The following is a 23,714-nucleotide window of genomic DNA, read 5'->3' on the forward strand; positions in this document are numbered from 1 at the left end:
AGGCCCTGTCTTATGCAGAGTCTGCGGAGTTGAGTGCAGGAGAGTTTTCCGAGAGTGAGGAAGGAAAGAACAGATTCTGCCCACTGCCCTAACCCTTACTACGTGCCCCAGTATTTCTATTTCTGGGGCTGCCCATCTCCCAAGGACCTGCAATAAGAACATAAGAACGGCCGTACTGGGTCAGACCAAAGGTCCATCTAGCCCAGTAGCCTGTCTGCCGACAGCGGCCAACACCAGCTACCCCGGGGAGGATAGACCGAAGACAATGATCAAGCGATTTGTCTCCTGCCATCCTTTTCCAGCCTCTGACAAACAGAGGCCAGGGACACCATTCCTACCCCCTGGCTAATAGCCTTTTATGGACCTAACCTCCATGACATTATCTAGCTTCTCTTTAAACTCTGTTATAGTCCTAGCCTTCACAGCCTCCTCTGGCAAGGAGTTCCACAGGTTGACTACACGCTGTGTGAAGAAGAACTTTCTTTTATTAGTTTTAAGCCTACTACCCATTAATTTCATTTGGTGTCCTCTAGTTCTTCTATTATGGGAATTAATAAATAACTTTTCTTTATCCGCCCTCTCCACACCACTCATGATTTTATAGACCTCTATCATATCCCTCCTCAGTCTCCTCTTTTCTAAATTGAAAAGTCCCCATCGCTTTAACCTCTCCTCGTATGGGACCCGTTCCAAACCCCTAATCATTTTAGTTGCCTTTTTCTGAACCCTCTCCGAGGCCAAAATATCTTTTTTGAGGTGAGGAGACCACATCTGTACATGGTATTCAAGATGTGGGCGTACCGTAGTTTTATACAGGGACAGTAAGATATTCTCTGTCTTATTTTCTATCCCTTCTTTGCCCCCCATGCCTCTGGGCTGGGCCTCCTCCTCGGGGCACAGGGTGCCCAAAAGACACCCTTGCCGGCTTCCCATTGTTAATATACGTGACTGTTCCATAGGAGAATTAACCACGTGTGTTTGTGGTGGTTTAAAAGATCCCTCTGTGGTTGGCCAGGCTCGTATTGTTACCTGTGCATTAATGGTGTTAGATTCCAGAACCAGGAACCGGATATTTATAACATCGCCCTCGTCCTGGTCTGGCATTTTCCCCACTTTCTTCCTCCAGGCCACTCACCCTGTGGCTAACCTGCCCTTTCCCAAACAACCAAGGCACTGCACCGTTGCTCCTTTGCTGGCCTCCAGCGCCTCAGCTTGTCACCCGATAAAGCCACGGAGGAATCGGGGGGGACCACTGTTCCCTGTAAGCTGGGTGCTTGGACGGCTGCCTGGGAGAGATTCAGGTGCTGCCCAGTTGATTAGCAGAGCACCCATGGTCCTCCCACTGCCGGCAGCATGTGTTTCTATTGGTGGTGCACATCCGCACTTGTCTTGGCGCATTTAACAAAATATATTCTGTACATGGACAGAATTAGAGAGCACTTTGGTAGGGATCCTACTTCTATTGTCTGGAAAGTGGTTTTTCAGAGGGATCTTATCATACCTGCCTTTTGTTGAGGCCAGAATTCATGGAGACTTTAAAAGGTGCCACACACAGCCCTCTGTCTAATGCAGCGGGGCCCTCCAGGCCATCTCTGAATGCTGTGCAGGATGGGAACGGCATGAGAAATCACTCCGTCGGGAACGTCTGCTCTGCAGATCGAGGGCAACATCCAACAAGCAACACGGGATCTCAATTCGGCTGTAAAAGTGACATGAGCAGTAGCTGCCCAGTACCCCACTGACAACTGCTTGCATCACTCTAGAGCAGCGTTGCTCAAACTTTTTTTATAAAGTTCCCCTTTTTCAAACAAAAAAATATAAGTACCCCCAGTACCTACAGTTTTCAGACACACACTTTTTTTTTCCTACTCTTGCAACACGTTTGTTTAAACAACTTAATCGTAGCCGGGCGGGCAATGACATTTTTGGGTGTAAAACATACAAAAATAATAAAACGCTGTAAAACTTAAAACACAAATTCAGTTTTCTCCACATTTCAGTTGTGTGGACGTACCCCCCAGACATCTCTCAAGTACCCCTAAGGCTACTCATACCACTGGTTGAGAAACACTGATAGAGAGCACGGACCCCTCCCAAGGCTGTTCCAGATGAATAAGACACAGCAGAAGGCCCCCCACTTGCTTGTGCACCGAGTTTTGGTTGTTTGTCAGGTGAATTTACCGTGGGCTGAGGTGAGAGAGGCCGCAGCCCTGCACTTCTGCCCGGGTGAATGGCCAAAAGCCGCTCCGCCCTGGTAATATTCATTATTCCTGCACCTGGAAGGACACCCGTTCGGGACAAGTGGGGCGTTCAGGGTCCGTTTCGAGCCTGGACTCTTTGCAGAGCCTGGAGCATATTGGTACATGCATTCCAACCCACGAGGGACTGGACTGAGGAGCACAGCTCAAAGCAGATTTGGCAGCAGTGAGCCATCAGCTGGCCAGTGCTTTGAGGTCACAAACGGGCTACGTCTGCCATGGTAGCCTAGAGGCTACAGGCTTCGTATCCTATCATCAAGCCATCCAAGTCTTCCCTCCTCTCTCTCTGCTAGTCCCAGGGCTTTTTACTCCTGCACATCTCACAGATATGGCGCCTCCCTGTTGGCTGCAAAGCCAAATATCTTCAAGGAAGGCCAGCCTTATGATTGGGCATCTGGGGGGTCAGCTCCCAGCTCCGCCACAGACTACCAGTTTGACCCTGGGCAAGTCACTTCACCTTCTGTGTCTCTGTGCTCCCTCTGTAAAAGGGGGGGGGTGGAAACACTTTCTTTGTAAGTATCAGAGGGGTAGCCGTGTTAGTCTGAATCTGCATAAACAATGAGAAGTCCTGTGGCACCTTATAGACTAACAGATTTATTGGAGCATAAGCTTTCGAAGGGAAAGACCCACTTCGTCAGATGCATGTAGTGGAAATTTCAGAGGCAGGTGTAAATATACAGGCATTTATCAAAAGAGTACCAGTCAAGAGTAAGGTTAGGGATCACAAGGTCAATTCAGTCAGGGAGGATGTGGCCCACTTCTAGCAGCTGATGTGGAGGTGTGAACACCAAGGCTGTGTCTACATTGGCAAGATTTTGCACAAAAGCATGTGCTTTTGCGCAAAAACTTGCCGCCTGTCTACACTGGCCACGAGTTCTTGAGCAAGAACACTGATGTTCTAATGTAAGAAATCAGGGTTTCTTGCGCAAGAACTATGATGCTCCAGCTCAAGAATAAGCCCTCTTGCGCAAGTATTCTTGCACAAGAGGCCAGTGTAGACAGGCAACATGAATTTCTTGCACAAAAAAGCCTGATGGCTAAAATGGCCATCAGTGCTTTCTTGCACAAAAGAGCGTCTACACTGGCACGGATGCTTTTGTGCAAAAGCACATCTCTTGCGCAAAAGCACGAGGCAGTATAGACGCTTTCTTGCGCAAATATTTTAACGCAAAAACTCTTGCGTTAAAAGTATTTGCACAAAATCTTGCCAATGTAGATGTAGCCCAAGAGAGGAAAAACTGCTTTTGCCTGGCTAGCCATTCAGTCTTTGTTTAATCCTAAACTAATAACGTCAAATTTTCAGATGAACTGTACCTCTGCAAAAGTGATAAGGAGTCCTGTAGCACCTTATAGACTAACAGATGTATTGGAGCATAAACTTTCGTGGGCAAAGACCCGCTTCGTCAGCTGCATGTGGGTCACGTGCATCTGACAAAGCGGGTCTTTGCCCACGAAAGCTTATGCTCCAATACATCTGTTAGTCTATAAGGTGCCACAGGACTCCTCGTCGCTTTTGCAGATCCAGACTAACACGGCTACCCCTCTGATACTTGTATCTCTGCAGTTTCTCTTTGAAATTAACTCACTTCCCCAATTATCACCTCTAATATCATTAGCTCACAGACATTTACCTGCCCCCTCCCCCACATCCTCCTTCTGTTCTGAAATTTGATTTGTCCTTTTCATACATATTCATTTTTTTGATTGTATCCTTTGGTATATATGGTCATGCCAATTTTCTTCCACTATTTGATCTGAGGAAGTGGGTCTGGCCCACGAAAGCTCATCACCTAATAAACCATCTTGTTAGTCTTTAAAGTGCTACATAGTCCTGTTTTTTGTTTCAGCTACCCCAGACTAACACGGCTACATTTCTATCACTATTCTTCGAAGTCTGTTTTTGAAGTTTTTTTGTTGCAGGATGGCTACTTTCTTTATAAGCTTCTTGGGGCAGGGAGCGTCTCTTGCTTTGTGCATGTCCAGCATGGTCAGATGTTGGGAACCCCACGCTGCACCTGGAAAGAACAATAATAAATATCCCGCCTCTAGTTATACATCCTGGCTTTTGAGCAGCACAGCAATGCTTTTGATGGATTTTGTCCTGAAAGGAAAATGCAATTTGGCAAGTGATTCCTTTCTAATACACTCTTTCCCCATTTTGGGGAGGAAAATGGCTGTGCAGAAAATTACCACCCAGTGAAGGCCCTGAGAAAACACTCTTTACCAGGAACGTTAAGGGAGGGGGAAAACAATGAAGCGTGGTCAACGGAACACTAGGAAGATTGTAAAGAGAGATCAAGGGGCAATAAGGAAGGAAGTTTATATTGTGAGCAAATGAATATCCTGTTAGTCGGAGATTTCAAAGAGTTTGCGAACAATGCAAGAAGGCCAGGTAAATCAAAGGGTTGCACACAGTGATATCTTTTCCTGAATGGATTTATTCTTTCAAAGAGCATTCCTGGTCCCGCTGAAATTGGTGGCAAAACTCCCATGGCCCCAAATTGATAGCTATCCAAAAACACATAAGGTAGAGAAAGCTACTGCCGATCTCCTCCACTTTACTGCATGGTGGCAGCACACTCCGAGGGAATTGTGCATGAAGAAGGATTGCAGAAACGGATTTTGGTCCGTTAAGAGCACCTCAGGACAGCCATGCGTTAAAAATCGGAAGCCTCGCTGGCCAAATCTGTTCTATAAAGTTTACAAAGGAGCCAGGCACAAGGTGGTTGAGGGGTATGCCACATGGGAGACCCCCCCGATGCTACGAAGATGTGTGCCGATAAATGAGGAGGGACGGCTCGAGGGATAAATGATAAAACAGTAATTGTAATAAACTCTGTCTCTCCTTAGTCATACCTGGGTCACAGATGCCTCCTTTAATCTCAAGAGCAGCAGCGGCGGATATAGGGCAGGGCAGGCGGGGCAGCTGCCCCGGGCCCCACACTTCAATAGGCCCCGCGCCAGTGCCGGTGTGAATACGCAACAGGCACCCGTACGCATCGGCGCGCATGCACAAAATTGTGCTGCCCTGGGCCCCGCAAAACTCTTATCCGCCGCTGAAAAGCAGAATTACAGTTCAGTTATTTGTTTAGATGAAGATTTCCCAACGCACACGATCCATTGTCAACACATTGACACTGTGGTAGGGCCTGAATATAATGACCAGAAAGGGCCCCCTTGTGCTAGGTCGGCCCCCAGCTGTCCTTTGCACATCTCTCCCCGAAGGTATAAATTGTGTAACTGTCTACGGGCCCAGCTACACAGCAGCATTAATTCGGAATCACGGACGTTATTCCGAAATAACTATGCGAGTGTCTACACAGCTAACCCGTTATTTCGAAATCATTTCAAAATAACAGGCAGCTTATTTCGGCATTTGTAAACCTCATGCCATGAGGAGTAACACCGCTTCCGAAATAGCTATTTCACAATAGCAATCGTGTGGATGCTCCACTGCTGCTATTTCCAAAAAGCTCCTCCCCCAGGCCATTCACAGTAATTACTCCCCAGGGTTTTCAGGGCTCTACTTCAAGGTAGCACGTCCACATCAGGAGATCCTGGCTCGGACTAAATTCCAGGCTTTCCTGTAGCATAGAGGTGCTATTTTGAAATAAGCTATTTCAGAATATTTCTTCTGCAATAGCTTATTCCGAAATAATCATGCAAGGTAGAGGTAGCCTCACAGTCCTAGAACAGCCTGGCGAAACAGCGGGAGAACGGAATTACGAGGCTCATGCTAGGGAGTACTGTGATGGTTACTCTCCCCCCCCCTTCCAGTGCTTTATGAAATTGACTTAAGGACACAAGTACGCATAACTCGAAGGTGCTTTGGACAAAATGCCTCGTTAACCTGTCAGTCGTAATGCCTTGTGTAACCTGTCAGTCGTAACGGATCTGTATATCTTACTTTGGTGTGTGTATCATTCTTGGGCATAAAGTTATATATACGGCAGGGCTACTCAACTTTGGCAGCCCCGGGGGCCACAATGGTACTCACAGCACATGCCGAGGGCCGCAACTTAAGTGTGGTTGCAAATACATGCAAATATATATGCAAATATATGCAAATAGCTTCTTTCACACTGAGGGGCATGAATACAAAGATGAAGGCAAGACTACACAACACACAGGCCCCATTGAAGTCAGTTCTGCTGATATTAATATAATGCAAGATTTACCTGATTTCAGGGCGGTGTGTTGAGTATCCCTGACAAACAGAGTGTGGAATGCTTTAGGGTTTTAAATGTGCAACTGAAAGCCATCAAGGGGGTTTCCCTCAATGTCTGGGCATAAACAGCCTCTTTTGATCATTAAGTCTTAGCAGTGTTGGTCTTAAGGAGTCATGTGACCTCCCTAATTGGTAGGGACTGATCTGGTAATTTTCCATGAAAGAGGAGAATTTAAAATAGAGAATTCCCACCTGAAAGGGAGGCTATTTCAGAGGCAAAGTGTTCCAGTCTTTGTCTCTGGCTGGCGTGGCACTCCCAAGAGAATGAACCCAAGACCCCAGGGAACTTCCCTGGTTTAGTTGGAATAAGAACCGTTTTAGGGTGAGTTTGTAATAAGCTTGAGTGTGGGTTAGAATGAGCGATGCGTTTTTTGTTGTTTTCAATTTGGATTTTCCCTTTGCTCTGGCTGTTTTCACTTGCAGCCATTTAAATATTAAGCGCTTGTACTTAATAAAATCACTTTTATTTTCTATCAAGCCCAGTGGAAATAATTGTCACCTGTGGGAGCAACCAGTGTGTCCTTCCCCCCCTGCTCCCCCCCAGTTCATTGCTAAAGGGGGCTTACCTACATAATGCACTTGGGGTTCAGATCCCATTTGGGGGGTGGTATCCCTGGAAGCTGAGCCCAAAACTGCATTTTCCTTGGACCAGACAAGTTTCAGTGTTTGCATTGCTCTTCCGAGGGGATGGGGCAGCGATCTCAGCTTAGTGCCTGGCTGGGGGAGACCAGGTGAGCTGGACAACCTGAACCGGGTGGTGAGAAGTCCCAGAGAGCAAGGAGGCAAATGTCAGTGGCTTGGTCGGCACTTCGGGAAGCACCCCCAAGGGGTCTTCTGTGACCGCCCCCCCCCGTCACAAGTACAAATAGGTGTGTCCCTTTACCACCCATGTCCATTCTCCACACGTGCAATGGGAGGTCACCATATCCTGGTGCTGCTGGCCTTCCTACGGCAGGGAGATATGGTGCGATGCTAGAGCCCAGGTTTACGGCAGCGAATGCGTCAGATCCTCGGGCGATTTCCACGGAGCTGTGTCAGTTTGCTCCAGCAGAGGCATTTTTATCACCATCTTGCAATGGGAGCAGAATCGGGCCTGTGACAAGGCGCTTGCCCTGCACTGGCCCTTTGGGGGTAGACCCCAGCCTGGAGCAGGGCCTGGGAGGTTAGCCCCAGCTGAAGCCGCAGGGCCCAGCTGGGAGCTATATAAGAGGATGGGCTGCTGCTCCCGGAGAAGAGCAGGGAGAGTCTGGCTGCTGGGGGAGTAGGAGGCTCCCTGGAGCTAGGGCAGGGCTGGGGAGGCAAGGCAAGGCAGGGCTAGGGGAGCTCTGGCCAAGCAAACCCACAGACTGCAGGCCCTGAAGCATGGCCCGCTGAAGAAACAACAACCCCTGGAAGGGGGCTCAGAGACTGACGTGGGCACTGCCGGAGGGCAGTATCCTGAAGAGGACACCATGGCCCGGAGGGAAGAGGGGAGACAGCACCCAAGGGAAGGCACCCAGCCGGCCAGAAGGAGCTAATTCCTAGGACAGATGGCAGGGGGTGCTGTGGTGGAGAGTGAACCCCGTCACAGGGCCTTATGACCTTTCCCACAGATGGTATCCCACCGCAGCCTGCAGCGGTCACAGCAACACTCCTTGCGCAGCCATGTCTCCCAGCCTGGTATGTCTGTATCCAGCTGCCACTGAGGCGCTTGAAGGGGAGAAATTCGCATTACATGTTTGAAGGTGGATAGAATCTGAACTGACATCTGTGTGTCATAGGTCCTGTCCTGCTAACCTCTAATGGCGATTCCCCCTGAACTCAGGTATTTGGGGTTTGGGATTTTGGAGCAGGCAGGTGAATTTTTTCCTCACTGTCACCAGGGCGTTCTCAGCTGCTGTGGGGTGCAATGTGGAAAGCGAGGTAACATCCCAGCTGGTTGCTGGCTTGATTACAGTATTATTCCCCGGGGGTTTGCATCGTTGGCCTCTTACGGTTGATTACAATAGTGATTTATAGTTTGCCCAGCTACAGGTTTTCTCTTCTGAGGATCTCGCAGTGCTTTACCACCCCTGGAGAAGGCTTTTCATTAGTGGGTATGCCTCTGTCCCTGGGTCGGGGGAAGGGGGGGCGAGCATGCAGCCATGCCCTGGCATGGCCTTGGTGCTGCACATGCCCAGCTCTGGCTGCTCAGCCCTGCAGCTGTCCCTACGCAGCTACCTACTGGTTGCTGTGGAGAGAGGCTGGCCCTTGGCCAGCTGTACTTGGCTCCTCCTTGATCTCTCTGGGCTTTCCCTCTTGCAGCTCACCTGGGCTGGGAGGAGAATACACCTGGCAGTGTGGCGCACGGGGGAAGGCAGGTGTGGCCGGCCTGACCCAGCGTAGGCGAGCCGATGTTAAAAGGGAGGCACCAGCAGGGCTGAGACCTTGCATACACCCCGCCTCGCCCTGGTTCACAGAGCACAGAGTGGCCAAAGGAGGCATCCCAGCAGGGAAGACGCAAGGAACTGCAGCTCAGGTACCTGCTTCCGTGGCTGACAGTGCCGCCTTCCTCGCTTGCTCCGTCTTTCTAAAGCCTCTTTCCAACACAGCTTCCCATTTCATGTTGCTTCCCGTTGCATCGGCTCTTCTTGCCCTTTCCTCTCGTGCTCCTGCGCCTGCTGCTTCGGGGTTAGCTGCTGATTTCTTTCCTGCCTCGACTGTTTTTTTGGTCCCCCTGAGAGCAAATATCCGGTAGAGATGTCAAACGAGCCAGGACACAGGGGTTCGTGTGTGAACAGCGCAGCGGACTGGCACAGACACCAGTCGGATTTACGCGGGGCAGGGGCGTTGGAAGGGGTGCTAGACATCACAGCGCTTTTTCTTTATCCGAAGCCCAGGGAGAATATTTGTGTCTTACTGTTCTCAGGTTTTGTTTTATTCTATTCTTGACAATGATTTTCCTTCCCTGGTCAGGGTGTGGGCATATGTCACCACTGAGGGATGCAGGCATGTCACACCGGGGGCATCACTCCTGGGTCCACTGACACCTGCCTAGCCTACAGAAATAGCACAGCCTGGGACACCCCCCCCCCCCCAAGCTGCAGGCAATAAAGCCCCCCCACACACACACTCATCCCTGGTAGTGAGAAGTTTGCCTTGCTAGGTCTCTGGGCCCGGGAGCCAAAGGAACGGTCCATTACTCAAAGGCAGGTAAGACTGCAGCCTGGGAAAGGCAGAGGGAATGAGACATTCTGCAGGCTCAGGAGGGGCTAAGGGGTGGCGAGCCAGCCTGGAGAGAGGCTATTGACCAAAGCATAGGCCCCTTGTTTTGTTTTCTGAGCAGGGCATTAGGCTGTATGATTTCTAGTGTGGTGGCGATTAGCGGCGCCAGCTGACCTCACTGGGCTGAGCCCTGTCTGGGCACAAGAGACGGGCCCAGCCCCGAAGAGTTTCCAGTTGAAATTGACAAGCCCTGCCCAGGGCTGGACGGGAAGCAAGGTCTCAGCTTGGCCCCGTGCTCTGGCCACTGCCACCGTTGGGGGTTGTACTGTTTAAAAAAGGAGCGTGGCCGGCGCACGAGGGGCGGAGGGACCCACGCTTTGCAGTTCACGGTGCAAGGGGACAGCTTCCTGGTAAGGGATTTTCTAGGATATGAACCCACAGAAAACCAAGCACTTCTGGGTTAGACTCCCCCAAGGCAAAAGGATGGGGGGCCAGTGCAAGGAAAGGCTGTGCCCTGTCATCTCAATGCACAGGAACCTGCCCCCAGCTTTTCCAGAGGTCAGACAGCCCTCTTTCTCCCCACCGCCCATGTCCTGGCCCTTCCCTTCCTATGAAATACTCTCTCGTAGCTGCTGCTCGCTGGGCGTGGCTACCGTCTAACCCAACAACATGCTCAGGGAAATAAGACTCCGTTCTCTTAGAGACTTTTCACTCAGGACGCTTTACAAAGGAAGGCCAGCACCATTTCCTCGTTTTACAGATGTGGAAACTGAGGCACAAGCAAGGGGACGTGATAGAAAATCCAGGCTGTGGTGCATGATGTTACCTCTGGAGTGGAAAAGACTCCAGTCTAACTCTCACATCCCAGATGTTCCCTGATTAGCTAGAATTGGGCAGATTCGTTTATTTCACTTTATCTGGACAGATATCTGCTTTTTTTTTTTTTTTTTTTTTTGCTTTCCTGAGTGTTCAGCGGCCGTTCTCCCCGCTGTCAAACTAGGGAAGTGCCTGCAAACTTTTGGAAGGTTCCCCCTTATTTTCTCCACTCATCTGAGGAAGTGGGTTGTGCCCATGAAAGCTCATGATCCTATATATTTGTTTTGTTAGTCTCTATGGGGCTACAGGTCAGCCCCCTACCATTTGTCTGGCAGCCACGGAGACAGCTGCAGAGTCTAGGTAGGGCAGCTGTGCGGAGGATTGTTCTGGTCAGAGTCTCTTTTCACTGGGGCGGAGGTGAGGTATGGGAGGGCTGGGTCGCGAGCAACGTAGCAATTTGAATATTGCCAGCTTTGAATGTTCCAAACTCCAGAGTCCAGCTCCAAAAGTCCTGGGGTTGGCTTCACGGTTCTGAAATGTTACCAATCAAAATACAAATGTGGGGGGTTGGGTTTCTTGTCATCTCTTTTTTTTTTTTAATGTAGGGATCATGTGTATAAACTTTTCTCTGCAAGTGGGGTGGGTGGGGAGAGGGCTAAAAACTTTTTCCAAATGTTCTGCGATCATCCTGTGATTCCATGAGGTGGCGCTTTAAGGGAACAACCAAACTGTCAGACTCTCGATTAAAACGTGAAAGTTGCCGACACCACGCCGGGTTCCTAGAAGGCTCCTTGGGACTACTGACTATACAGCGTCATCCCTGTCCTCAGCATCCCTGCCACCTAAACACTCAACTTCCACTTCTACACGCAACCGTCGTGCTGTCGACTTCTGGACCCGCCCGCTCCGATGTGCTAACACCCTGATAGCCACGGGCATATTCATATTTGCTATGTGATATGGCTGCTCAGCTCAGCAATCAAAACACAGCCATGGAGACTGTTTTCCTCGGCTCCGCTGACACGCCCTGTTAATCCGGGCAAGTCCTAGAACAGGCCTCCGATGACTAAGGAGGGTGTAGTTTTCCCTGCTCACGTCTCCTTCCTTTTGCTGTTGAACAGGCCTGTCACTGAAGGTGCTCCAGGGAGTGCATTTTAGGGAAAAATCATCATCCGTCTGCCATTTGCGAACCTCCTCTTAACTCCCAGTAGGCTGGCAAATAAAATCTTCCTCCAGCAGAGCTGGTCTGAATATGCAAGAGAGTGGGGGGTCCTGGGTGGAAAGTATCAAAGAGAAAACATCCGCTCAGTGTGCAGCAGCGGTCAAAAAACCAGATCGAATGTGGGCATCTTTAAAAAAAAGGGATAGAGAAGAAGACATTTATTGCCTCTGAATAAAACCCTGGCATGCCCACATCTGGAATCCTGTCTACAGATGCGGCTGCCCCATCTCAAAGAAGCTCTGTTGGCACTGGAAAAGGTTCAGAAAAGGGCAACCAAAATGTTTAGGGGTTTGGAACAGGGATGTGAAATATCGGTTAATTGAATAGTCGAGTACCCTCATCAATTCTTATCGGTTATTCGGCTAGTCTATAGTCCCCGGGCATGGGGCCAACAGCTAGTGTGCTCCAGCCCTGCTCCTGGGGGGCCTCTGCAACCCTGTGCTGCTGCCTCTGTATCAGAGGCAGCAACCTGGGTTGCCAGAAGAGAGCTGGTTCGTGAGGGGAGCCAGTCTAAAACAGAGGCCTGAGCTGCTGCCTCTGATACAGAGGGGTGGGAGGGTCTGAGCTCTCAGACCCACCATGAGCCAGAACTGAGCCGAGCTGCCTGCCCGCAGGGCTCCTAATACACTTTAAATGCAGCACTGCAGTGCAGGTAGGTCCTGTACCCGGTGCAAGCTGGGACTGAGCCATGCTACTGGCCAGCCTGCTAAAAAATTTACTTGGCGGGGAGGGGGTGTAGTCTATAGCATTAACCTATAAGCTTATGGTTAATCGACTCTACTATTACATCCCTAGTTTGGAACGGCTGCCTTATACATTAAAAAGATGGGGACATTTCAGATTAGAAAAGAGGAGACTAAGTGGGGATATGATAGAAGTCTATAAAATCATGACAGGTGTGGAGAAAGTGAATAAGGAAAAGTTATTTACTTGTTCCCATAACGTAAGAACTAAAGGGTCAGCAAATGAAATTAATAGGTAGCAGGTTTAAAACAAACAAAAAGGAAGGACTACTTCATGCAACATACAACTTGTGGAACTCCTTGCCAAAGGATGTGGTAAAGACCAGGACTTTAACAGGGTTCAAAAAAGAACTAGATACATTCATGGAGGATAGGAATGCTTATAAGCCAGGATGGGCAGGAATGGTGTCTTTAGCCTGTTTGTCAGAGGCTGGGAATGGGTGACCTGGAAGGGAATCACTTAATTACTTGTTCTGTTCACTCCCTGTGGAGGCACCTGGAATTTGCCACTGTTGGCAGACAGGATACTGGGCTAGATGGACCTTTGGTCTGACCCAGTATGGCCGTTCTTGTGTTCGTGGCCGGAGCGTTTTTCTGCCCTGCTGGTGTCTAACCCATGGTGGTGTGAGATGTTGCTGGAAGGTTCTGTGTACAGTCAAATTCTCTCCCCGAGACAGGGCAGGAGGTAGCAGCAGGGGATTTGAGGCCACGATGAGTGTGTGGCAGCATTGGAATGGAGGTCGGGCTAATCACCCAATGGTGACAGAATGAAAGCCAGGCCAGCGTGTGTGAGTCCGAGCGAGAGAGAAGGCAGCAGGAGCCTCTGAGTGAGGCTGACAGGGAATGGGACACGGCCAATAGCAAACACCTCTGCAGACCAGTGTCACGGCGTTTGCCCCCATGTGTCTTTGTCATCCTCGCGTGTCAGTGGAAGGTTTGGGACTTGCCACTGGCTGTGGACTGTTTCTTAGCTCCACCGTAGAGGCCCATGTTTGATTGTGTGACCCTCAGGCCATGCATGCTGAGAAATTAGATAAAAGCATAAAATACTCTTGCAGGAAGGTTGCAACATAACACATCTGGGTGCCTTGGCACACGAGGCAAAACAGCGAGAGAGAAAACAGGCTGCTCCCTAAGGCAGCAAGGTATGATGCATGCAACCTCGTTCTAACCCGGATCTTTGCAGACACTCTGATGAAAGACCCAGGCATAAAAGACCTGCCTCCTTGCAGGGTGTGGAGAAGAGGGTCAGACTTCCAAATAATCTGGACAAACTGGAGAAATGGAGGTAAATAGGATGAAGAAATGATCTGGACAAACTGGAGGTAAACAAGATGAAGTTTAATAAGGACAAAGGCAAAGTGCTCCACTTAGGGAGGAACGATCAGTTTCACACGAACAAAATGGGAAGTGACTATCTAGGAGCACAGCAGAAAGAGATCTCGGAGACATAGTGGACCACAAGCTAAATAAGAGTCAACAGTGTGATACCGTTGCCAAAAAAAAAAATTCGCTTACTTGCCGGGATGTATTAGCAGAAGTATTGTAAACAAGAAACGAGAAGTAATTCTTCCGCCTGAATACACGCTGATTATGCTGATTGTGTCTAGTTGTGGGTGTCACATTAAGATGTGGACAAACTAGAAAAAAAATCCAGAGAAGAGCACCAAAACACAACTAAAGGTCTAGAAAACATGACCTATGAGGGAAGATTGAAAGAACTGGGTTTGTTTAACCTGGAAAAGAGAAGGCTGAGAAGGGGACATGACAGCAGCTTCCAAGTGCCTAAAAGGTGTTACAAGGAGGAGGGAGAAAATTTGTTCTCCTTGATCTCTGATGATAGGACGAGAAGCAATGGGCTTAAACTGCAGCAAGGGAGGCTTAGGTTGGACATTAGGAAAAACTTCCTTACTGTGGTTAAACACTAGAATAAATTGCCTAGGGAGGTTGTGGAGTCTCCATCACAGGAGGCTAGGCAATCCCCTGTCAGGGGTGACCTAGATGGTGCTTGGTCCTGCGGTGAGGGCAGGGGACTGGACTTGATGACCTCTCGAGGTCCCTTCCAGTCCTACTATTCCATGATTCTACAATGCAATGGATTTCCAGAGGCGTAATAGCCACGGTCCCTTTGAGGAATTCTATGTACGCAGCATATGCGTTGTTGGAGGATTAAACATTACTCTTGAACCCTTCACTACTGGTCTTCCTGCCTGCTGGGTTCACATTACAGCTTATTTACACCACTTTAGACTAGAGACCGGCCACCCTGGTTGCAAAGGAGCTAAGTGAGCTTGAAACATCCATTTCTCCTTCAGTCAAAGGCGCCTCTCCTGCCTCTTGCTGAGATACAATGAACATGACTCACGAGGCGGGTGCCACATACAGACACGAGCAGAGGGGCTTATTCATGAGCACCGTTCCTCTTTCCTGTTCCCACGTGTCTCCCTCTGAAACAGTGAGTCCTACAGGCGTGTGTTGGGTTGAGGTTATATAAGTCATAGAGGGTAACACGCCGGCTCGTTTCAAGGAATGTCAGTCATCCCTCTAGCGGCTCTCCCCAGCCTGCAGGGCCGTTTACTCACTGCTTGCCAGACATGACGCGCTGGGCTCCTCCGCCCAAGCCCCGGGTTGCAAACTCGGGGCTATGAGCAATGGGATGGTTTCTTCATCCCTTACCTCAGTCGTTAATGAAATCACAACAAGGTGAATTCATGTAAAGTCCTGTGGTCACAGAAGATGCCCGGAGAGACCGTCTTGTATTACATCGACACATGTAATCCACTGCTCCGGGTCTATGCCCCATCCTGATGCACACAGGATATGAATGTTAGACCTCCCAGCTCCAATGTATAGCAAGGGAGTGTCTATACTGTGCCGGTAGCTAGAAAGAAGCTACGCAAATGGCATCGCTTATTTCGAGTCAATTTCAAAACAGCGTATTTCGAAATTTGGCGCTGTCTGCACGGCACTTATTTTGAAACAAACCGCTATTCCGAAAAGTCCCTGACTCCTCGTGGAATGAGGTTTACAGGGACGTCGGAATAGCGAGCCCGTTATATTTCAGAATGACAGGCGTGCTCAAAAGACACGGAATAGCTATTTCAGGATACCGCCGGCGTATCCGAAATAGCTCCGCGGTGTAGACACAGCCCTCCGCACCTTGGGCTTTTAACGCTGCAGGTCCCAGGATCCCCGTTACGATCCAGAGGGCAGTTATACAGCCATCTATAATGATTACGAAGTTTAAAACTGGATCTAAATTTTCCCAAAGCCCTGGACCTGGTAGGAGGTGGGGGGGGGAGGCGGATTTCAGATCTGGCACTTTGGTTCTGGCCCCTCTCCAATAAAAACCCTTCGCTAAGGATGCAGCGAATTCACTCCTTTGTTGTTCTGCTGGATGCCAAATGTTAGCTCTTGTGGGGCGTTGACTATAAACATGCGGGACGAGGCCAAACTTAGTTTGTAGCGGGTTGAGAAGTGGGGTTTTAGAGGGTAACGTCTATTGGTAGGTTCAGTGCACAGGCTGTATTTCATGCCAGCTGAGTCTGAGGAAGAATGCAAAGGAATATATAAGCTCTTTGGAATGTAATCTGTCCCCATCCGCCCCCCCGGCATAAGACATGCAGCAGGGGGTCTGATTTCTGTTCCTAACAACCTCACGAGATTCCTTGTTTTTATTAATAAGTAGCAGAAACATCCATGGTAGCCAGGCTGATTGGGAAAACTGGGAGAGTAGCCTGGGGCAGGTAGCTGGCTTTGGAACACAAACCAAACACAGGCCGGGGCGAGCCAGAGCGTCACTTTCACCAGGTTCCCAGAGCGACACTTCAGACTTCACCAGCGAACCGGTGGGACGACGCACGTCCGATCCAAACGGGAAACCAGCCCAGCCCTTCCACCCGTGTTGGGGTTAGTTGCCGATCATGGCCCCCTTTAAGAGGGCCCCAGCTTTCTCGGGAGCCCTGCAAAGTGCTAGGTGGTGAAGGGCCCAGGGTGCGGGACAGTCCGGGTTTAGAACATAACAACGTAAGAACGGCCGTACTGAGTCAGACCAAAGGTCCTTCTAGCCCAGTATCCTGTCTGCTGACAGTGGCCAGCACCAAGTGCCCCAGAGAGGTTGGACTGAAGACAACAATCAAGCAATTTGTCTCCTGCCATCTCTCTCCAGCCTCTGACAAACAGAGGCCAGGAACACCATTTTATCCCCTGGCTAATAGCCTTTTATGGACCTAACCTCCATGAAATTATCTAGCTTCTCTTTAAACTCTATTATAGTCCTAGCCTTCACAGCCTCCTCTGGCAAGGAGTTCCACAGGTTGGCTACACGCTGTGTGAAGAAGAACTTTCTTTTATTAGTTTTAAACCTGCTACCCATTAGCAGGTTTGGAAGGCTTTGCTGGAAAAGAGCGGTTTTAGGGTGAGTTTGTAACGAGTTTGGGTCCTGAGGTCTCAGGATTGGAGCTAGCAAAGCATTTTCTGTTGTTCTGAGTCTGTGATCTCCTTCGCTTTGGCTGTTCTCACCTATTAGCCCATAAATCCTACTGCGTGTACTTAGTCAAATCACTTTTATTTTCCATCAAGCCCAGCGTGAATAATTGTCACGGGGGGGGGGGGGAGTGGATCCATATGCACATTCCCCCTCTCATTGCTAAAGGGGGCTTATCTAACTAATTCATTGGGGTTCTGATCCCATTTAGGGAGTAGTATCCTGGGAAGTTTTGCCCAAAACTGCATTTTCCTTGGACCTGAAGAGATTCAGTGTCTGTACTGCTTCACGGTGGGGGGGGGGAATGATTCCCAGCTTGGGGCCTTGGCTGGGGGGAGGCCAGGGAGCTGGCCCAGCAGCACCGAGCATTGAGAAGCCCCAGAGAGCAAAAAGGAGGGTGGCAGTGGCCGTGTCAGCACCCCAGAAATCACCCCCCAGGGGTCGCCTGTGACCTCACCCCATCACAGTTTCATTTTCAGCCTAGGCCAAGGTAGGGTGCAAATGGGGAGGGGGACATTCAGCTGTCCGGAGCATTTGGGGCAGGGTCTGTTGGCCACCGAGAAGCTGTCCGGGCGGGGGTGGGGTTTGCAGCTTGCCGGAATGCCCCCAAGCACTAGGACCACGCTTTGCTGGGAAGGGAAATGTGAAAAGGGGCTTTCTTTTCTTTTTTTCTTTTTTTTTTTTTTATGTGCAGGTGGAATTCCAGGGGTGAGATTCAGCCGCTGAAAGACGTTCCTGCTCCCAGAGAGCCCAGTGTCTAATGGTTTGCTCTTTGCATTCTTTAGATTCCCTTGCCGGGCCACCAGCAGGCTAGTGGAAAGGTTCGTCGTGGCCTTTGGTGGAGGCAGGCCCGTGGAGAACTCCCTCCGCGGCTGGGCGGGGCGGCGCTCCCAGACTGACCGTTGAGGCCGGCAGCCGAAGCAATGTCGCAGGTCATCCCCAACCACGTGCTGCGGGTGGGCCAGACGATCTGCGTGGCCTCGGCGGAGGAGAGCAGAAGCTTGCACCCCACCGGGGGCCCCGGCTGCTCCATCTTGCCTACAAAGTGTTCGTATTTTTCGCCCGAGGGGTGGGTCAGCCAGCCCATGATGGCGCCAAGCAAAGCACATCAGCTGCCCAGTGGGGAACCGCGGGGATCTAACTCCGGGAGAGAACATCTGGGCGCCTCTTTGGAAAGGGCCGCTCCTGCCCATCAGCCAAAGGGCGAGTCTGAGCCCCAGGCGACTCCGGATGCCAGTCCAGTGTCTCCGACTCTAGACGTGTCGATAGAAAGTTTGAACCAACTCATCCTTGAAATCGACCCGACCTTTCAGCCCCTCTCGCCCAGACCAGACAGCAGCAAGAAGCACCCTGCCCAGCCCATGTATCCTGGCGACACAGCTGCGGCCAAGAAACCCGACCCCGACTCAGTAGGTGAGGTAAAGGCAGCTGAACCGGTGCAGGGCGAGCTCAGCCCTAGCGAAGTTGCGTGAACATCCCAAAGCATTTCCGTGCATTGCACGGGCCCCGTGCAAGCCCAGAGAATTCCCCCTGGTGCGGGGAGAGGGAGGGACGACACAAGGCAGACGTGCTGTCCAAGTCCTCCCACAGGGCACTGGTGAAACATGTTACCTGCAGCATGACCAGGGTTGGGATGTGATTTTTCTTCCCTATCACATCAGGGCAGGCAAACCAATTTTGTGGTTGGACTGGCAAGTTTTCTAACTTCTGTGGAGCCCCCCCGCCCATTACCCTAGAATCTGTGGCCCCTCTTCCTCTGTTATCCTCAGGACCCCTCTGTGCTGCTGGGCAGAGCTAGCCTCCCCATTTCACAGCAGGGAAACTGAGGCACGGATTGGCGAGATGACTTCCAGGCATTCGTGGAGGAGCTAATGGCTTTTGAGCAGCCGGCTGGGGTTAAAGCCAGGGCAGGTGTGCAGCGCAGTGAGGGGCTCCTGGGGAAGGCAGGCGCTCAGAAGTGAAGCGCAGGGTGTGAGTGCATTAGCATAGAGGTCAGGGCAGCTGGAGCCTGCACGCGTGGGCCTCAGAAGAGGCGCGTCTGAGTGTTTTGTCCTGCTGTTTCTCACCTTGGGGCAGGCTGGTTGAGGGGCTGAGGGCTCGGAGTTCCGTTTGCAGCCTGGCTGCAGAATTCTTGGGGGACCTGGGGCCACTCTGCTAGGCCGGCGTTTCCAGTGCACCTCCGCTCTCATTTAGGGCCCCAAAGGAGGGGGTGGACACCCAGCAGCGCCCCTTGCGTCAGGCGCACAGCCAGCAAAGCTTAGCCACCAGGCCTGGTTCCCGGGCACGCTGGTGGATGCAACACCCACCATCACCCCCACGGCTGCCACTTGCTGCAGAGCCGGCCTTCTCCATAGGCAGAATACGCACCTGCATAGGGCACCCCTGGTCTTAACGCCCATCCACCCACCTCGTCCTATCCCAGTTCCGTGGCTCGGCTTCCTCCTGAGAGCATCTAGTTAGCTTAACAGCGGCGATTAGCAGAACCTGCAAAAGAGCCAGTTGAGTGGGAACTCAGCCGTTTAACAGTCAACAGGGCCTTAGTTTAAAATGTGCTTTAAAAATAGTTCATTCATGTGGTACTGAAGATTGTAAAAATCTCTCCCCCCCCCACCATGAACATGGGTCAGACCAATGATCCATCTAGCCCAGTCTCCTGTCCGCCGACAGTGGCCAAAGCTAGATGCCCCAGAGGGAGGGATCACAACACGGAATCATCACGTCATCCCTCTCCTGTCATCCATTCCCAGACAAACAGAGGCTAGGGACACCATCCTGGCTAATAGCCATTGATGGACCTAACCTCCATAAATCTATCTGGCTCTTTTTTGAACCCTGTTAAAATCCTAGTCTTCACCACATCCTCTAGCAGGGAGTTCCACAGGTTGACTGTGCGCTGAGTGAAGAAAAACTTCCTTTTGTATGTTTTAAACCTGCTACCTATTATTCCCACAATATAAGAACAAGGGGTCACCAAAGGAGATTAAGAAAATAACTTTTCCTTCTTTACTTTTTCCACACCTGTCATGATTTTATAGACCTTGATCCTATCCCCCTTTAGTCGCCTCTTTTCTAAGCTGAAAAGTCCAAGTCTTTTTAATCTCTCTTCATATGGGTCCTGTTCCAAACCCCGAATCATTTTTGTTGCCCTTTTCTGAACCTTTTTCAATGCCAAGTGATCTTATTTGAGATGGGGCACAGGGACCCAGTTGAAGAGCACTGGCCCCATAAATCCTCAGGATGGCCCTGGCCACAGCCATGCGTTCGTTCCTAAAAAAACCTTTTAGTGTGTGCTTGTCTTCTGTGCTTTACCTTGTCAGGGGGCAGCACTCGCTCTCCCAGCAAAGGCAATCGTGTCAGGGGCAGCTGACGGCGCCGGAGCGCCAGCCTGTGCACAAGGAACCACGGGGAGTGTTTCCTTTGCAACATGTTGGTTGCAAATCCGCCATCTGTCTGCGAATTCCTTTGCAAGGAAGAGAGTCCAGGGAGGGATTGAGGCTTGCCCAAGGTAGCACGCTGAGCCAAGACTCTCCAGGCCGCGGGAGCCCCCGAGAAATTATTCCCGCAGAGGCTCTGGAGACGTGTCAGAGTTTTGTCTTGTCACTCTTGTTGGGTGACAATTGTGGGGGGGCGGATTAACCTTTGGCTCGGGGAGAGTTTGCGTGAGCCACGCTGTGTTCGTGTTCCAGAGTTTCAGAGGGGGTGAGTCTGTAACAGGAAAAACTTTAAAAAAAACAACACCGCTGGGTGCGTGTGAGCATCAGCGCCGCAGCAAAGGGTCTGTGGTATGGCACAGCTAGGAACCCATTCGGCTCCACTAACCCCAGGCTGTTGGTTTGAAGTCACACCCTGCTGCTGCTTGGGGCCAAAACATTAGCCAAGAATGTGGCTAGTCTTCACCACATCCTCTGGCAAGGAGTTCCCCAGGTTGACTGTGTGCTGAGTGAAGAAAAACTTCCTTCTTTTTTTTTAAACCTGCTGCCTATTAATTTCCTTTGGTGACCCTTTGTTCTTATATTGTGGGAATAAGTAAACAACTTTTCTTTCTTCACTTTTTCCACACCTGTCATGATTTTATAGACCCCGATCATATCCCCCCTTAGTCTCCTCTTTTCTAAGCTGAAAAGTCCAAGTCTTTTTAATCTCTCTGCCTATCGGTCCTGTTCCAAACCCCAAATCATTTTTGTTGCCCTTTTCTGAAACTTTTTCAATGCTGAGAAATCTTATTTGAGATGGGGCACAGGGACCCAGTTTAAGAGCACTTGGCCCCATAAATCCACAGGATGGCCCTGGCTTGGATTTAAGCATGAAACCTGTCCCAGAGGAAAGAACTGTAAGGCAGGCAGCAGCCAGCTGGGTTCAAGCGATGGCCCCACAACAGCCAAGTACACACAGTGTGTCCAGGCGGGAGCTAGTCGCAAGGGCTCGGAACACTAATGAACTGCCCCTGGGAGAAGCTGGTGTCAGAGCCCTGGATGGGTATCTACGGTAGGGTGACAGCTGCTCTTTAGCAATAGTGTGGAGGGGAGAGATTGGGGCATGGGATAGAAGTGCTGGGTTTTTATTTGTAGTCGGGGTGTCTCTTAAACAGTGTTTCTTAAACTTTTTAAGACCGAGGAACACCAAACGATAATTTTTTTTCTGAGGAACACCAAGGATTTTTTGTTGGGGGGGGGGGGAGAGGCTGGGGAAACGTTATTGAGCCCCCCCCCCAAAAAAGGGGTCACCTGCCCCTTTAAGGGCAGCCATTTTGAACGCTGTTGTTCTCCGCAGCACACCGGTGTGCTGCGGAACACAGTTTAAGAAGCACTGCTCTAAAGGACTTGACCAGCTTCCAGCGGATCCTGCAACCCTGTCACTCTAGGAGGATGCACCACCTTGAACATTCCCCGGCTGATGTGGCTCACGCCCTCGGCTGCATGCTCGGACAGATCTGAGTTGCAGCGGCAGCTCAGCCCAGCCCAGTTCTGGCTCGTGGGGCTGCAGGGCTGGTGTTATCTGCTGCAGGAGTTGTGCTCTCTGTACGCTGGGCCTTCGAGCATCCACTCAGGAGAGATCCCAAAGCAGCCCAGCTGATTAGCAGAGCGCCCGCAGCTAGGTTTTATATTTCTACTGGTGGTGCACATGATTCAGTGCGCATACAATTTTATTCCGCACGTGGATGGAAAAGATTAGCGGAAGCATTGCCCAGCGTTGCTGTGTCAGCCTTTTAGCCAGGAGGGCTGCGGGTGCTGATGTGCTGCAGATCCAGCTCCCTTTTGCATGTTATCTAAACACAGCCTGATTTGCTTTAACATTGGTTTCTCAACGCTAGACAGATTCACCAGCCCAGTAAACTGTCTGCCTGTGCTTGCCTAGGGGCCTGGCACCAAGGAGGCAGCCAAAGAGTAACGTTTGTGCCGACTTGCCCTGGAACCTGATGCCTTCGAGGCACAGTTGTTCCTTGCAATAAACAGTGACTGTAGTCTTTGGCAGTGACCCATCCTCCCACAGCCATCTCTTCTCCCTCACCACACACGACAGGGCAGCAGCCAGGCATGTGACATTACCGACAAGGAAACTCGAGACTTTTAAGAGCATTTTTTATTACAGCAGCAAAAAAACAAAAGAAACCGGAACAAACAAACAAAATTCCATCCTCTTGATGCCTTTAAAATTAACACGAAGAATCGGCCTGGCTTCAAAGGCATGGCCAGAGCCAGCGGCTGGAGCCTGACACTAGCCACAGTCAGGTTAGAAACGGGGTGCCCGGTTTTAACAGGGCAGGTGATTTCTGAGTGGCACTGCTTACCCAGGGGGATGGCGGATTTGCCATCATCTGAAGTCTTGAGAGCTGGCTGCAGTGCCTCTTTCTAAAAGCGGCGGTAGTTCTGCCAGAAGCTGTGAGATTACAGCGGGGGGAAGTCTGGCCTGTGCTAGGCACAAGTCAGATATCATAGCCGTTCCCCCTGGGTGTCAAACCTAGGAATCTATTCGTACTTGGGGGGAGGGCTCAGAATCCTGGCTCGTGCAGTTCCCTAGGGAGGGGGTGGAATCTCCATCCCTAGAGGTGTTTAAGTCCCGGCTTGACCAAGCCCTGGCTGGCATGATTGAGTTAGGGTTGGTCCTGCTGTTAGCAGGGGGTTGGACTCGTGACCTCCGGAGGTCTCTTCCAACCCTCGGAGTCTATGATGATGTGCTAGAAGTCACATGAAGCAGCATAGAACCCAGGAGTCCTGTCTCCTGGCCCTCCCCTCCCCCCATCTCGGCTCTAACCACTAGACCCTCCCCTCCCGGAGCCAGGAATAGAGCATCTTCGCTTCCAGAGCAAGAAGGCCATATAGTGTGAGTGCACAGGGCTGCAGAAATCTATGTTTTAATGTCAGGCTTTTCTGCAGGTGGCTGAGAAACAAACGTTTCCCCTTCACAAGGGGGTGAACAGACACAGCAATACACTAATGCATGTGTGTCCTCTCTGGGGTGCCCCATGAGCCCTGAAAGAGCAGGAAGCGGGGCAGAGATGTTCTGGGATAGAGGCTGGGGGGCACCTGCACAAGAGACCATGCATGGCCTTCAGAGCTATTTCTGTAATCAAAGGTCTTTGGCCCAAATTGGGGCGATGGAATCAGACAATTTCCTCTCTTGCAGTCCCAGGTCTGGCTGCTTTTGCTGCTGGAATGCTCCGGCTGCGATCGGACCAGCTAGAAATGTGCAGGGGCCTCCTAACAACCCGCTTTGCCCCACACACAGGTCGCGCCCTGCCCTGTACGGTTCCCAGTGCCCTAGACGTCCAGCCACGCCT

At 50.8% G+C, this 23,714-nt stretch overlaps 1 protein-coding gene across 2 annotated transcripts in view; it reads left to right on the forward strand.

Moving 5' to 3' along the window:
• Window positions 1–8,830: 8,830 nt before the first annotated feature.
• TNS4 (tensin 4) overlaps window positions 8,831–23,714 on the forward strand; it is a 30,044-nt gene continuing 15,160 nt past the window's right edge. For both annotated transcript variants that reach the window (XM_075911297.1, XM_075911298.1), the window contains exons 1-2: window positions 8,831–8,983; window positions 17,722–18,349. In XM_075911297.1, coding sequence (XP_075767412.1) covers window positions 17,860–18,349 — 490 coding nt within the window. In that variant the 5' untranslated portion in view covers window positions 8,831–8,983; window positions 17,722–17,859. The remainder of the gene's footprint in view (window positions 8,984–17,721; window positions 18,350–23,714) is intronic.

Source organism: Pelodiscus sinensis, chromosome 29 (assembly GCF_049634645.1).
Source record: "Pelodiscus sinensis isolate JC-2024 chromosome 29, ASM4963464v1, whole genome shotgun sequence".
Lineage (NCBI taxonomy): Eukaryota > Metazoa > Chordata > Testudines > Trionychidae > Pelodiscus > Pelodiscus sinensis.